The sequence below is a fragment of the Tamandua tetradactyla genome, chromosome 12 (assembly GCF_023851605.1).
Source record: "Tamandua tetradactyla isolate mTamTet1 chromosome 12, mTamTet1.pri, whole genome shotgun sequence".
Taxonomy (NCBI): Eukaryota; Metazoa; Chordata; class Mammalia; order Pilosa; family Myrmecophagidae; genus Tamandua; species Tamandua tetradactyla.
The window spans coordinates 93,433,521-93,450,571 of NC_135338.1; the positions used below are offsets into that span (position 1 = coordinate 93,433,521).

General features: G+C 37.2%; 1 protein-coding gene across 11 annotated transcripts in view; it reads left to right on the top strand.

Annotated features, from left to right (window-relative positions):
• The window catches only part of AKAP13 (A-kinase anchoring protein 13), a 387,549-nt gene that overhangs the window by 226,430 nt on the left and 144,068 nt on the right, over positions 1–17,051 (top strand). For all 11 annotated transcript variants that reach the window (XM_077124122.1, XM_077124126.1, XM_077124125.1 and 8 more), the window contains one exon: positions 2,595–2,725. In XM_077124122.1, coding sequence (XP_076980237.1) covers positions 2,595–2,725 — 131 coding nt within the window. The remainder of the gene's footprint in view (positions 1–2,594; positions 2,726–17,051) is intronic.

Here is a 17,051-nt window from a genome sequence, read left to right on the forward strand (position 1 = left end):
ATTTAAGAGTGTGTGGGTGGGGTATAGAGAGAAACAAGTCAAACGAGAAAATAAGTCATGTGGTTATGCAAAGTCTCCTAGGAAGCACAGTAATTTAAAGCCAGTGGTCATTTTCCCCAAAAAAGGGTTTTTAGCCATTTATGTTCTTTTTTTTCCAGTTGATTTCAGGAACCATAGGTTTTTGATGACTTTAAGTATTTAGTTTTGAGCAATGTTTTATATTGTAAGTGGCAGAAATGTGTTGCTTGCTATCTCAGAACTATATGCTAAAGTGTCTTTTTAAAAATAAGGCTCAACAACAAGTCTATTTGGGGGATCCTGGCAGGTTGACATTTCAGAAGAATGGGAGTGGCTGTAAACTGATGCCTAGCTATAATCTTTTCATTTGGGTGCTGGTCTTTTGCCATGTGGCCTGGAAATATTTCCTTCTCAGGCTCTGTGGTCAGAATTTAACTTAAACAAGTGTGAATGAACTATGTGGAGTTTGTGTCTGTGATACTTTAAGATGAAAGGGAGAATTTCAGACCTTGATTTTTTAATATTTCGTAAATGTAGTAAAATGCCAAGAAATGATTTTTAAAGTTTTAGCAAAGAAAACAAGATATGTGCAATTGGAACAATATCTCTGGGTTTTGGGTAGGTGTCTGTATATGGGCAAATTACTTATTCTGCTACCAGAATGAGGCATATATGCTTGGTGTGCTCATAGTCTCAAACTACAGGCGGAAGCAGTCAGTGATGAAGAAATCAGTGATTTCTTCAGAAAAATATCCAGGGTTGGGAGAAGTCCCTAGTCACTTTGCTCTAGAGAAAAAAATACCTGAGTATGAGGTTGAGAGCCAAAGGGTATTTTCTAGGAAGTTTGTAATGTATGCATGGATTCAACCATACTCTGTTAAGAATAAAAATAGGTTCAACTGAGAATTTGGAAGTTAACATCTATATGACACTGACTTCTGGTTTTATATACTGCGCTAGATAAAAACAAACTGAAATTGAAATTGGAAAAAAAAAAAACTTCCGGTTAGAAGGAAGGGGATGTGGCCCTTCACCCATCAAGGGCATCGGTCATGCTACTCTGGGAAGTTGGTGGTATGCAACTGGGCCAGGCTAGTTCTGCAGAGGTTGCCAGCAACCCCCACCCCCACAGCTGCAGTAGTCACTGTTTACCGTTATAAATGGTTGCTGCATGCCAAGATGCAGATACTCAGCTGATGTGTATAGGGAAACAAGTTAGGCCAAATATTACATCCTGAAATAAAATAAAAATCACCCCCCCCACCGGCATCCTACACCAAAAATAATAATAATAATAAAATAAAATTATCCCAGCTCACTTAGAAATGTTTTGGCCAAAGGATAATTCTAAGGGGATTGCCTAGTCAGATTTTTTTTTTTTTTAACTTTAAACGCGTTTTATGAAATATAAGACAAAAGTTGCTTCTTCATTCAAGGAAGTTTCTTTACCCATTTTTAAGTTACTGGTAAATGTTATATAATAATAGTAAGGACCACGAAGAATTGATAAATATTTATAAGAATAGAACTTTTTGAAATTTAAGGTATGCCTTTATAAATGTCAGCAATGTGCTGCTAGGATAAAACCTTTGTTAAAATTTCTTCTTTGGTGACAAAAACCTCTCTGCTCTTTGGTATAGGGAACATTTTTCTCTGGCAGAATTGTGACATGACTAGGTTAATAATGACCACAGAAAAATTTCCAAATGAAATTGAAATGGCAGTGCCATCTGTATTTGGATTATCAAGGTGAATTTTGACTGTTCTATTATCATCATTCCTCTTTCAGGAAATGTCAGAAGCCTAAATTTATCTCAGATATCATTTTATCACTTCCGTCCTGTATTTCTTGACCATATGTGATAAATAGTAACAAAAACCAAAACCGCTGCTGTTTGGTCTGTCCATCATGGCCTGCAAGAAGAAAACTATATAATTCTAGAGAAAATATGTCTAAAAACATTATCTTAAGAACACAGAATTTCTGTTTGGGATTATGTTTTGCTTTAGGAAGATATAAAACTTAAAACAAAAAATGACTGATTAGAATAGTTCACTTAATTTTATCAAGTTTAGTAATGGATAGATCAGAGTATGTACTGAATTTTAAAAGAAAGTCAGACTGTCCTGAAGGCTTTGTCTCATTCTCAGTGGCTTTTTCTTTTTTGTCCCATACAAATGCTCTTGCCTTTTTTGATGATGGACAGGATGGACTACCTAGCTTCAGCTGTTGGTCTGTTCCCTCAAAGCTTATGAATTTACTTTTTCATATGCAAGTCAACACCATACTCATATATGGTCAGATATCAAATACTGTTTCTTGCCTTACCTCCAAACTCATACAAAGGCCAAACCGTGATTCTTGGTTACTGTTAGGGAAACCGTACAACTGTATGGTAAAGAAATAACCCAGTCCAGGGTCAGAAATGACACCAATGGCTGAAAGCAAAAGAATACTTTTCTATTTAAAACAAAAGCAGAAACAACACACATGAAACCTGGAGCATGTTGCATAAATAGTAAGACATGTGAATCAATTTTTCAAATATACCCTCTGATCCCCTTATTCTCTTCAGAAATGCCAGACACAAAGGCTGACAGTGAAGTGGACTTTCTGAGTAATTCCATAGAGAATTCAGTTTCTGAAGAGGTGGCCGGAGGGCACACAGCTACGCCTGAGAGGAAACAAGGCCTGAAGACCCAGATGGTAAGTGGCACCAATAAGTCTTAAGGAGCACAAGATGTGTTTTGCTCAGTTTTCTGAGCTTGCTTCATCTGATTTACTGCTTTGATTTTGTTTGTCTGTTTTCACAGTAATATTTCCCCCCTTCTCTGTTATTTTTATATAAATGTGGATATGGGGTTGCAGTGAAGCTTTCGTAAGTGGTGTGCACCAGGCACACACAGTTTAATAAAGGGCTCTCCTACGTGAATCCCTTAGAAATTGTAATAAAATAATTCCCTATGAACCCAAGACTTTTTTTTAATTAAGCTTAGAGTCACAGAATGAGAATCACCACATAAAGGAAATGTAATAACCCTTGTTAAACCAGTGCTTTTTTCTTCGTATTGAAACTGATAGCAAAAAATGAGATTTTAATTTATAGCTCAATATAGTCTATCTAAAATATGAAGTACGTTGTTTTTAGTGATGGAAATTAAAAGATTCATTAGGGTTTTTAAAAAATAATTGCTTTATTAAAAAATAATAATTGGTTTATTAATATATAATTCACATACCATAAAACCCACCCATTGCAGTGTACAACTCAGTGTTTCTGTATATATTTACACAGTCGGGCCACCATCACCATGATCTGATTTGGAACATTTTCATCTCCCCAAAAAAACCCCATGCCCATTAACAGTCACTCCCTATCCCTTCACTTTCTCCCCAAGCTCCTTACAGCCACTAATCTTTCTTTCTCTATGGATTTGCCTATTTCTGGACATTTTGTATAAATAGAATCATATAACATGTGTCCTTTTGTGACTGGTTTCTTTGACTTAGCATAATGTTTTCTAGATTGATCCATATTGCACCATTTATCAGCATTTCATTTCTTTTAATTGCCAAAAAATATTCCATGTATGAATAATACCACATTTAGTTAGACATTTGGGTTGTTTCCACTTTTTGGCCACTGTGAAAAATACTGCTCTGAGCATTTGTGTACAAGGTTTTGTGGACATATATTTTCAGATACCGGTGGGTGGAATTGTTAGGTCATATGGTAGTTCTGCGTTTGATATTTCAGTAGGTTTTTAAAAATGCTTTCTCCTTCAGGGTGCTGAGATTATTTTTTCTTCTTTAAAGCTAATAATTTTGAAACAGAAGAATTTAAACTTGTTGAGAGAAATAGTTCCCTAAGTGTTAGAGTCCCTCCTGGCCAAAGGAAAATCTTTAGTAAACTTAAATTTAGGTTACTGGGCTAAATACTGCTGCCCCTCAGAAAGTCAGTTTTCTTGGCTAGTGGAAAAAAGAGCACTATTTTTGCTTTTCAGAGGGCTAACTGCTTTTTTTTTTTCCCCCTTAAAGATACTACAGCAGGTAAACAGAATAATTTCAAGTGTATGAACTGTGATAAACAAGCTTCATTTTATTAGAGTACTGTGGTGGGAAGGTGTTAACTGTTCTAACTGCCTCTTATTACAGATAATATTCATGACTAATGCCTGGGTGGCTACTTGTATAGCAGGCATTATTCAGACAAATGTTGCTTTTGCCCCTGGGGGGGAGAAGAACACACCCTGAATGGGTACATGTGTCTTTGTTTCCAGAAGCCCCTAAAAAGGGAAGGAAAAAAACTCACATCCTTGAATTCAAATGCCTCCGTTGAATCCAACAGTCTGGTGCTTAGCTCTAGACCCTTCGCTTTCTGAGGAAATATCCTAAATGTATCTTGTCTACCATTAGGAAGAAAAAAAATTATTTAAAGTCCCTCCTCTTGCAGTCAATTTTCCCTTTTACTCATTTGTCCTCTAACTTTTGGAGTTGAGACAGCTGATATTCTTCTGGTTGGTCAAGATGTCTCTGTTTACAGATAAAAGTCAACTCAAGGTTAGACCCAGCTAGAAGGGAGAGCTTGCAGTTTGATTCCTAACATAGGACCTAAACAATGGGGTGTGTTCCTCCTTGACGCTTTCTTATCCTGGGCTGTGACTGCCAGACTTTTAAGGAGCATTAAAACTATGGGAATTGTCTTGTTGAAGGGATCTCTGTGCCTTATTCTTTATCTGCCTCCATCTTCTGTACTCTTCTGTAGTTGGAAACAGCATATGTCAATGAGATTTTCAGTTCTTGAAGATTTTTGGGTCTGAAACACTATTTATGGACACTGAAATTTGAATTTCGTATAATGTTCATGTGTCATGAAATATGCTCCTTTTGATTTTTGTTTGTTTTGTGGTGAAACTTCTAGCTAGTCAACTTAATAGCTACCAAGTTGGAAGGCAGAAGTTCCAGTTCTGGATCTCTCCTGAGCTATCTTTTTTAAAGACTTAGACTCCCTAGAGCCTAACTCAACTCATCTTATAGCCTTAACCATCTGGATTTTTTATTTGCAATCTAAAAAGTATTAATTGAACTTGTGATTGTAGTTTTGGGTGGAATGGCACTTGTTTAATATTATTTAATCCCATCTTTCTGATGCATGCCCAGTCTGTGTTGGCCTTGGGAGTAGTAGGTCAGACTTTGCTTCCTGGATTCATCCCCTTCCACATGGTGAAACAGAAAGAATCCATGTTTCTTATGCTCTATTACTGACTTGAAAACCTAGAACAGTAATGAATTTGAGGCTGTTTTCTAGTAAATATAAAAAGCCCATTTAAAATTCTTATGGGGAGGGAGGGGTCTTCTGTTTTGTAACCTTCTAATAAACGTATGTAACTGTCAGCGTATAGGGATCTCTGTCAGGAGAAAGAGAAAGAAAGCTACAGTTGGGTTCTTCTTTTCTTTATTCTGGGATCTGATAACCACCAATCAAATTGAGGGTTGAATTTTCTTTCCTTAACCTACTTGACACATTCTGCTATAAATAATAAGCTGTTACTTTTGAGGTCTCTAATGTTTAAAATCGTGGTTCCTAGAGAAATTAGGCAATATTAAGGTTAGTATTTGCATGTATTTTCAGAGAAAGCACATGTATAGGTTACATGCTACAAGTGCTTACAAGTGGGTCTTAACTGATATTGCTTCACTGGGTTGAAAATGTTTAACAGTTTAGGAGACCAGAGCATTAATTTATACATAATGTGGTTAATTTCCATTGATCATTTATCAGCATTTTCTGGTTTGTGATTGGTTATTAAGTATTGCTGTAGTTTCAATACTAATTAACAATTTAATATTTAACATTACTCCTATTATAAACAATGAATATTACTCCTTTTACATACTCTCCTGGTTTCAGGGCTTTTTCTTTTTGTCTTCAGTTTTCCTTCAGTGAGTTGATTTACATCAAGTGTTTTATATCAGTGCTTGGCACATAGTAAGTATGGTTTGGCATTACTAGTATTCTTATTATTAATGATAATAACATTAATAACAATTTTATAACTTCAGGTTCCAATATCCTTTTCACATATTTAAGTAACAGGTGGCATATGGTGGTTCCTAAAACAATCACTTTCTTTATCTTTTGTTCAGCTGAATCTCATTATATTGAGAGCCAAGGATAATAGCCAAGCATAATGGAAAGATTATGGAGCTCAATAAATTAAGATTTTAATCCCAGTTCTGCCATTTGTTGAGTGACCTTGATCCACGTACTTAACCTCTTTGGGGTAGTTTCCTCATCTGTCAGTTTGGGATATTGCCTACTTCAAGGGTTATTTGAACCAACATTTGTATGTTAGTGTGTCAGCTAGTATGGTACCTGGCATGTAATAGGTATTTCATAAGTGATAGGGATAATTCTAATTTATTTTAAACTATAGCTCAGAAATCTCAAACCCACTCTTAAGACTCTGCAGATAAATGATTTTAGATAAGTGATGGTTCATATGGTCTTGGGGAGAAATTACCAATTATGTCAAGATAGTGGTGATACTCATTTAAATTAGCGTGTTACTTTATGTTTACTTTAAGGGTATACAAGTGTATTCAGTACTTGATTTAGTAAACGTTCTTGGAGCTCTGTGGTAGGCGTTAAACTATTCTGAAAGAGAATAGGCCAGCCTTTATATTCAAAGGCTCATATTCCAATGGGAGGAGATAATTATTAAACCAGTAAGTATAGTCCAGTAAGTGTTAAAATATAGTAATACATAAGGTTACTTACAAATTCATGTCTCCTCAAAGTTGATGCTGAATTCTTCTCTCTGGGCTTCTAAGGAAAGTTTGTAAGGAATGGTGTATTGTTTTGTACTGTTTGCCTCAACTGGCCTTTCAGGTTTCATTTTAAGCTGATTGTTTTTTGTTGTTGGTTGTTGGGGGTGACAATAAAAGCATTCTGCATCAGAAGCACAGATCATCTACTTGATTTTAACCATTAATTCTCTGAACAGACTTGTAAGGGAATCTCTTAGAAAGATGATCATATGGCTTCTGATCCTAGGTTTGGATCCTTGGCTAACTGACATAAACATGAGTTAGAGCTACTTGGTTTTGCCTTTTAAAAGAAATTGTAGAATAGAAAAACGGAAAGAAAATGTGCTTTGATTTGTTAAGAAAGGTTTAGGTTTTTCTCAGTACCATACATGTAATTTGGGGAGCTGTAGATTTCTTGTGTTAGTTTCTGGTAGTATATTTTAAGAGAATTCTTAGTGATTTCTTGCTGGCACACTTTATCCAGAGAAAATTTCAGGAGTACTGATACTTTTGGCATCTTAGGCTGATAAATTTTATTACGTAGTTTGTCACTTTGATTTCATTCACTTATTCATTTAGTAAACATTAAATAAATGCCTTTTCCTGGCTAAGGTACTTGTGTCAGGTATCTAGGATATTTAAAAGTTTAGATTTGTCTCTGCCTTCAGTATACTTAGAATCTAGTTAAATAAAGAAGGAAACATGAACAGAAAAAAAAATCACAGTATATGGTTGCTACATGTGAGACATGCCATATGCTACTATTAATGTTGTATAGGAGTTCACAAACAGATTAACCCTTCCTGAGAAGTGCTTGTCTGAATTGTAGTGGTGTTTCCTTGGTAATAACCACATTCTAACACATGTGGTATAAATATTCCACTGGAAAGACTAAGGACAGGTTCAGGGTGCCTTTGATATGCTTTCCAATCTGAAAATTCTCTTTTAGCTTTTACAGAATGCTGGACCCTTCAGAGATCATTGAATTATTTTAAGATTTGCCAGAAACACCCTGATTTGCAAAGTAACTGACCTGGAGTTAATCCAGGTTAAAAAAAAAAAAATCCCCCCTAGGAAATTGAGAAAAGTAACATTCACCAAGAGGGGTAGGAAGAATGGAAGTATACAGTAATATGTGAACCCCTTGGGAGTTAAAAAGAATAGTACTTCTTTTTAAATATTTTCATTCCGCCTGTATAATCTGCTTTTTCCTCTTTGCCTCTTTCATGTGATACAGAGATTTAGACATTTTGCCTCTGTTCTGAGAACCCAAAAACCTTTTCATTACTTGTTATCCAAAGGGATTGTTGTGACATTGTCTTAAGTATTTACTCTAGTTCCACATATGAAGTCTTCCAAGGAAAGTTAGCTGGTGATGAAAACACCTTCCATAAAATTTAGGACAGAGACTGCTCCCCCATGAGCACATTTAAAATCCTGAGTTTAACCCAGGATTTTACCCAGAAGTCAGAGTAAGCCAAAATATTTATTGGGCTGTGCTTCCTCATCTGTAGTTATACTCCATCTTGGCTGAGCCATCAGGCTTGATGTATGGATTTCAAAATTTTTGCAATCCAGGTTGTTCTGGGACTGGAGTAGGATGTTGAACTGAGGCATAATAATGAAACAGATTTTTCATATGTGGTTCCTGTTTTCCTACTGATGATAGTTGTAGAAGATGATTTATGAAACAGTTTGATATAACTATAATTGGAATAAGTGTGTAGCTTTCCAAAGTGGATATTGTGGAAAACAGTCAAGCAATGAACGTATAATTTTTACTTTGAGCTTTCATATATGTGAGATATGAAACACATGTGTGCTGCTGTATGTATTTCTTTTACTACAGAAAATATGTTAGGTGCCTTGGGAGTGGCAATTAGATATCTGGGCAATTTTTGGTCAGACACTTTGCTGAGGCAGTAAAAATGTTGGAGACCAGGAATAAGTATTGAAAATTCTGAATTACTTTATTGCCTGGAATCTCTTTGAAGAAAGATACATCAATAGAAAAACCTACTTGAGCTGGTGTCCCTTTCTGTTGCAAAAATGGAGAGCATGGGATCATAAGATATGTAATAGAACCATTTAAAGGTTCTTCTGTTTATATCCCAGATTATGTAACTACAGAAACCCAAAATCTTACCAAAATAATTGTTTCTCATTATAAAATCTTAATATAGGGAGAAATTTTACTGATTACACATTCTAAACCCTTTAATTGCAGGGAAGGAACATGAACCCCAGAGAGCCAGAGGGGCACAAAGGGCCTGTTTGTCCAGCTAGTTAGTGTTAGAGCTGGGCCTGGGGCTCTGAACCTTAGAGCCTTGCTGTGGCCCAGCCTTTCTGTTCTTGCCCACCTCCACTGTAGAGATGACTTCATCTCACTGCACTGAGCTTCTCAGTGTCACACAGGAGTAAGGAAGGGGGCAGTGGGAATCTCTCCAGTGTTTCTACTGATTCCCAATACTGTGCTTATTCCACTGTGGAAATCCTTAAGTACGACCTTCTTTATTGCTCGGTGATCCTCCTCTATATCATTAAATCTTTTGATTGAAATTATGGGAAGGATACAACTGAGTATGTAGCCTTACTCCTGCTGTGGTTGATATGTGTATCTGCTTCACTGGTGATTCTGCAGCACTTGCTTTTAGCAAATTTCTATCTGATATAGATTCTTGGAGGCATGTGGTTGACTGTATCCAGATTATGGTGTTAGGGTAGTCTGGATAGATTTGAGATTCCCAGTCTTTTGTTCCCTTCTCCTTTCCAAAACATGGCATCATTATTTTTGCCTCTGTGCTTGTTCTGTTACTCTTTCTGATATTTAATGAAAATTGTTACCAACCAAGACAAGGGTGTCTTTGGTTCCAAACAAGCCTGCATGAGTCGTTCTGGAATACATGTTTATTTACTGATGTTTTATGGAAGTGTGACAGTGAACAGTGGACAGATGACATGGAAAAGGGAGGAACCTTCTGCTTGCTCTCTCCTTTACTAGGGATATATTCTGCTAACCCTGGGAAAAGTAGAGTTGTAGGATGCTATTTTCATTTCTTTGGCTGCTTAAGCAAATATCACGCACTGGGATGGCTTGCACAGTGGGAATTTATTGGGAATTATCTCACTGTTTTGAGACTAAGAGAGGTCCAAATCAAGGCATCATCAAGATGATGTTTTTTTCACAGAGAGTGGTATTCTGGAGTTAGCTATGGGTGATGCTTGGTCCTGGACTCTTGTGTAACATGGTGGCCCCTCCTGACCTCTCTGTTATGTTCCAGGTTCCTTCAATGTTCAACTTCTGGTTGCTTTCTCTGTGACTTTTTCTCTGAATTTCATTCTGCTTATAAAGAGCTGGAATAATAGGATTAAGACCCATCCTGATTGGGCTGGCCACACCTTAATTGAAGTAATTTCATCAAAAGTTCCTACTTAAAATGGGCTCACACCCACAGGAGTGGATTAAGTTTAAGAACCTGTTTTTCTGGGATACCTAGCTCCCAACCACCACAGATGACCTTTCAAGTAATCTTTCTTTATGTATCCGTGAAAATAATAGCTTATGGAAAAGGTTCTTATGATCAGTTTTATTTCTGTCATCATTAATTTATTTCTTTGCTTCTTTTCTCCTTATTTTGCAACTTAAAATTTTCTTGTATTTGCTTTTCCCATTGAATCAGCTACAAACAAAGCTCCTTCTAGACAGAAGCAGCCTGGGGAAGAGTGGGTTGGGATCAGGCCTCTCCTTGTCAGTCTGGGCTACACAGGCAGAGATGGCTGAAGAAAAACCCCAGGCACTGCATCAACTATAAGCCTCTTGTGATTGAACTAGCATCTGGGCCAGGTGAGAGAGGGATGCCTGACAAGACGTACCAGAGCCTGTGCAATGTGTAGTCTTCACTTTGTGGGCAACAAGACATTCATTTTAAGAGGCTCAACGGTTTTTCCCTCTCATTCTGCCCCTATGAGGCCAGGAACTATAGGAATCCACAGACTGACTCGTTAGCAGGGAAAGCCTGGAGTGAGCATGTATATATACATGCATGGTCCCCTTACCTTAAGCACTTTTAACAAAGATTCCAACAGTCAGTTATGCTGTTGGAGTGTATTTCCTTCCTCAAGGAGATGTCACAGTTGTGCATTTCCAAACTTAAACCATTAGTCTGCAGGCTCCTCCTCTTTTGTGTGCTGGCCATTCTGATAGAAACTAGGAGTTCCTTGATAGATAAAATAGTAGGATACCTTCCGTGCCCTCAGATAGCTATGTTGGGAGAGACAAAGCCCTGGATCAGTGGTTGACACCTTGTTCATGGGAACTGTCTGCACCACTGTGCTTCCCCTGTTAACCTTTGGCAGCATTATATGTCAGCCATTACATGGAATTCTGCTGTAGTGATTCTCTCGAAGGATTTTCCCGTTTCCTGCCTTAAAACAGGGAGTTGGTCTTTTCATTACAATTCCAGAAAGTGATGCTTGTGTCATGATTGTTTTGCCATGAAACAGTTCCTTGTCTCTGTTACATCATACACAGTATGATAGGCTGTGTTCCCTCCTAGGAGTCATTAGGTTTCATAATAGGATGATTTAAAGGAGGAAAACAGAGCTCTGGCCCTCCTCCTTCATTAGTGCTGAAACCTGGTGCTGTGTCTGCTTCTCATCTAGCTCAGTTGATTGTTTTTCTCCTTATTTGAGACTCTGCTTTCCTCCTTGAGTCAGGAAAATGATTTAAGTATCCTGGCTTTCTTAATAGTGAAGCTGAACCCATCAGAAGTAATACCTGAACGCTGTGGGAAGAATACTGTTTCAAGACTGGTATAAAGTATTAGGTGCTCTTAGGTTTGCTTTTCAAGAAAAAGTTTGTCATTTGTACCCACCCTATCCCCATCCATCCCTATCTCCATCCCCACCCCACCCCTCCAGGTTTCTATGAAGCCACTGGAGGTTTTTTCTTTTTTTTCCCCTATCAACATTTTTTAAACGTTTTTTATTGTTAAATATAACATACATACAAAGAAAAGAAAGAAAAAGCAATGATTTTCTAAGTACATTTCAACAAGTAGTAATAGAACAGATATCAGAATTCATGGGTTACCATTCCACTATTTCAGACTTTTTCCTTCTAGCTGCTCCAAAACACTGGAGGCTATAAGAAATATACTTTTTCTTTTTTGTGGAAAATAACATATACAAAGAGGCAATAAATTTCAAAGCACATTGCAATAATTAGTTGTAGAACAGATTTCATATTTGATATGGGTTACAATTCCATAATTTTAGGTTTTTACTTCAAGCTGCTCTAACATACTAGAGACTAAAAGAAATATCAGTATAATGATTCAGCAGTCATACTCATTTGTTGAACACTACCTTTTCTGTATAACACCACTGTCACCTTTGATCTTTCTCCCATTCTTTAGGGATATTTGGGCTGTGCCCATTCTAACTTTTTCATGTTGGAAGGGGCTGTCAATATGGGATAAGGGGATGGAACTAGTTAATGTTCCAGAGAGGCTGACCTCTCTGCATTTCAAGACTTATCTGATTCAGGGACCCATCTGAAGGATGTAGGTTTCTGGAAGTTACCCTAGTGCATGGACCCTCGGTAGAATCTTGTGTAATGCCCTAGGTGTTCTTTAAGATTGGCAGGAATGGTTTTGGTTGAAATTGGGCAAGTTATGGTAGGTAGCAATGTCTAACTGAAGCATGCATAAAGAGTGACCTTCAGAATAGCCTCTCGGCTCTATTTGAACTCTGTCAGCCACAGATACCTTATCCGCTCTACTTCTTTTCCCCCTTTTGGTCAGAATGGCATTGTTGATTCCACGGTGCCAGGGCCAGACTCATCTCCCACACCGCCAGGGAGACTTTCACCCTGGATGTCTTGTCCCATATAGTGGGGAGGACAATGATTTTACTTGCAAAGGTGGGTTTGGAGAGAGAGGCCACATCTCACTGGAGGTTCTTAAGAGATGCTGGCAGTGATGAATAAATACATCATCAGATTAGCTTCTACTACTTAGTGTCATTATGACAATATAATATCCACTTTGACTTTGTCTCTGAGACCCACTGTGTTTTTCACTTGTCCTTGGAGGTGGGGAACAAACTCATTATGCCAAATTTTCTTATCTTTGTTTGGATTCCTGATGAGAACCTTATTACCATATGTCTGTTTCTTGCATGGCTCTTTGGAGGAATGAGGGCTAAATAACAAAATAATGCATGCATACCCTTTTACGAATATGGCCTCTGAATCAGTCTTGCTGTTTTTAAACTTGAACTTACCCCATGGGCTATCTAATACCAGCCATCTATAGAGAACAAGTGTGAAGGTGCCCTGAGATATCACATGTGGAAAGTTGCCTTGATCATTCTTCCCCTTCAAGGTTCGTTAGTGGTAGCTTGGAGCAAGAAAGAGGGAGGTAGGAAAATGGAAAGGGAAGATGAAGAAGAGCTTTATTGTGGGAGCATAAGGATAACTAAACATCAGGTCTCCTTTCGCATCTGCAACTGACCAAGCTCTAAAGGCATGAAATTGGCAACTGCTGTGAGAAGATCTGCATTGTCTAATTTTTCTAGCAGTTGTTCCTCTAAGTTTTTGTAGTTTATCACTCTAGCAATGAGTGAGGAAGTTGGGGATAGGAGAAGAGAAGAAAGAGCTCAATGGCTTCTCTCTCTGAACAGCATTTATCATGTGACAAACTGAGCTAATCACAGGGAGAGGAGATGACTACACAAATCTAATGAGTGAATAATAGGAATTGTGAAATATTTTAAAAAGCAGTGCTCCCAGACATACACAATTACTCAGAGGAAACTTCAACAGCTGTTGCTCATTGGAGGCACTGCTGGGCCATCTTTAATTCATGGACAGGACTTTAAATATTGGTATCCATTTGCACAAAACAAATGTTCCTTTGGCAAATTCTTTCCTTGTCAATTAAAATAGACTTTAAACAGAACTGTCACCAATTTTCAATTGGTAGAACCAAGGTTGAAATTCACTTTATCTATAGAATCATGCAATATTTTTATTAAAAAATTATTTATATATTTGAATACAAGTGCAATTTCTCATTATTTGGGTAAAAGGAAAGAGGTAAAAATTTCAGGATACCATACAAGACTTCTTAAAGTTGTTGAAATTAAACAAAGGCAAATACAAGATATGGGCAATAAAGGCAAATGCACGTTGTTTTTCTTTTTTACTAAAACCTGAATTTTTAATAAACAGTAATTAAAACAAATGCATGTCATTGATTTTAAATTTGAACAAGATAGCTTTTAAAGGAGCTGTAGCTCCCCCCCTCCACAAAATAAATGCACATGTGTTCTGTTGACCACCAGGAGTAATCGATTTGAGAGAATGCACCTTTGTCAGGAGGAGAAAATTAGAGGAAATCTTCTAGCATGCTTTTAAACTTCCTTCCTGTAGCTGTGTGGCCACAGTTCTTAATGTGCCTCTTTATTATAAGGAACAACTTTTCCAATACAAACACAGAATTAGAGGAATTGGCATTGTTTTAAATTAATTTCTGGCTTAATAGAAAATTATTGCATTTTCGTATCTCTTCTGCATTCAAACTGATGCTTTGGTTGGAGTATCTGAAGAAAATTCAGACTCACAGAGACATACACTTGGAAACAGGAGGAATATTTTAATACTCTTCAGATAATTGTGATATTCATCTTTAATACTAGACTAAAATTGACACAGTTCTTAAAAGTTATTTGCAGCTCCTCAAAATTAAACACGTTTGTGCATCAAAGAACTTCATCAAGAAAGTAGAAAGACAGCCTACACAATGGAAGACAATATTTGGAAATGACATATCAGATAAAGGTCTAGTATCCAGAATTTATAAAGAGATTGTCCAACTCAACAACAAAAAGACAGCCAACCCAATTACAAAATGGGAAAAAGACTTGAACAGACACCTATCAGAAGAGGAAATACAAATGGCCAAAAGGCACATGAAGAGATGCTCAATGTCCCTGGCCATTAGAGAAATGCAAATCAAAACCACAATGAGATATCATCTCACACCCACCAGAATGGCCATTATCAACAAAACAGAAAATGACAAGTGCTGGAGAGGATGCGGAGAAAGAGGCACACTTATCCACTGTTGGTGGGAATGTCAAATGGTACAACCACTGTGGAAGGCAGTTTGGTGGTTCCTCAAAAAGCTGAAAGTAAATCAAGTATCTCCCTAGTTTTTTTTTTCTGTAACTTTTTTAAATTGTGAAATATAACATATGTACAAAAAAGCAATAAATTTCCAGGTACATTTTAACAAGTAGTTATAGAACAGATTTTAAAGTTTGGTATAGGTTACAGTTCCATGATTTTTCGTTTTTTCTTCTAGTTGCTCCAAGACACTGGAGACCAAAAGAAATACCAATATATTGATATATTGCTCATGCTCATTTGTTAAATCTTACCTTCTCTGTTACACTTCTCCTTATGTTTTCTTTTTTGTAATGTACAAATGCATATATACAAAAAGCAATAAATTTCAAAGTACATCGCAACAATTAGTTGTAGAATAGATTTCAGATTTGGTATGGGTTACAGTTCCTTAATTTTAGGTTTTTATTTTTAGCTGCTCTGAGATACTGGAGGCTAAAGGAAATATCAATATAATGATTCAGCAATCATACCTGTTTGTTAAACCTGACCTTCTCTGTATAACTCCACCATCACCTTTAATCTCTTTCTCCCATTCTTTAGGGATATTTGGGCTATGCCCATTCTAACTTTTTCATGTTGGAAGGGGCTGTTGATAATATGGGATAGGGAAATGGAATTAGTTGATGTTCTGGAGAGGCTGGCCCCTCTGCATTTCAAGATTTAACTGATCCAGGGACACATCTGGAGATTGTAGGTTTTAAGAAAGTTTCCCTAGTGCATGGGGCCTTTGTAGAATCTTACATAATGCACTAGATGTTCTTTAGGATTGGCAGGAATGGTTTTGGTTGAGATTTGGCAATGTATGGTAGGTAGGAGGGTCTAACTGAAGCTTATATAAGAGTGACCTCCAGAGTAGCCTCTCAACTCTATTGAACTCTCTCAGCCACTGATGCTTTATTTGTTGCACTTCTTTTCTTGCTTTTGGTCAAAATGGCCTTGTTAATCCCATGGTGCCAGGGCCAGGCTCATCCCTGAATCCCTAGTTTTTAAGTTTTGTTTTGTGTCATACATGGACTTTACAATTTGGCTCTTGAGATTATGTGTAGGTGCCATCAGCTATGCTGTTCCGTCCTGCTGTCTAGCTGCCAGCCATACCAGACTTACCTTTATCCATTAAAATCCTTCATTGTAAATGTTCATCGGTATTCTCTGCCTGAAATGCATCCAGAGGGCTAGCATCCGAAAGGCTGCATGGGCACTCGTTCATTCTTTAAGACTCTTCTCAGATGTCATCTGTCTTGTGATGCCTTCTTCATTCTCTCAGACAGAATTGCCCCTATTGTTGTTGTCTTCCTCTTCCCCCCACCATGAAATCATGATATATTTCCTGTGTCCTGCTCAGTGCTGCACTGGTATCCCTGCTACCTCCTAGCAATTCTGCTTTCACCATGTTTTTATGAACGCCTGTCTCATTGTCTCACACATAGTAGGTACTTGTAATGTTTGGTGTATGCTGAGTGACTTGAAAGGAAAAGAAACACAGAACTAATGTAAGACTGAGCTCTAGCTAGCCAACATTTTGTTTTGGGTATTACTTCAGAGAATTCTGTATGAGTATATTTACTTCATCAATTTATTAATATCCATATTTCAGGACACTGATAATCTTAAGGAGTTCCTTTCTTTTAAAATCCTGTTTGCTTCACAAATATATTTGAAGCTTTACGTTTTGTCAGTTAAGGGAAAAAACCTGATTTCATCGGTATGGCAAGAGTTACAGCTAAAAATCAGATGGAGAAGAGGAAGCTCTTCAGATAACCCATTGATAAAAGTATTTAGGATTGCACTAAGAAGGGTGGTGCGTCTTTCTATCTGTATAGACATAATAGGCAATTTGGATAATTGCCTCTGTAGTGAAATAGAACAAATCAAAAGTGTTTTCTGATTTATCAACATGAGCGTTGGAGACCTAAAACCATTAAATTCAGACCCAGAAAAACTCCACTTTGTTTGAAAGAAAGATCATAACAATAAGCCATGTTAAATAATGCTGTGCTCTTGTGTCAGCACTTAAATGTGGTCTTATAT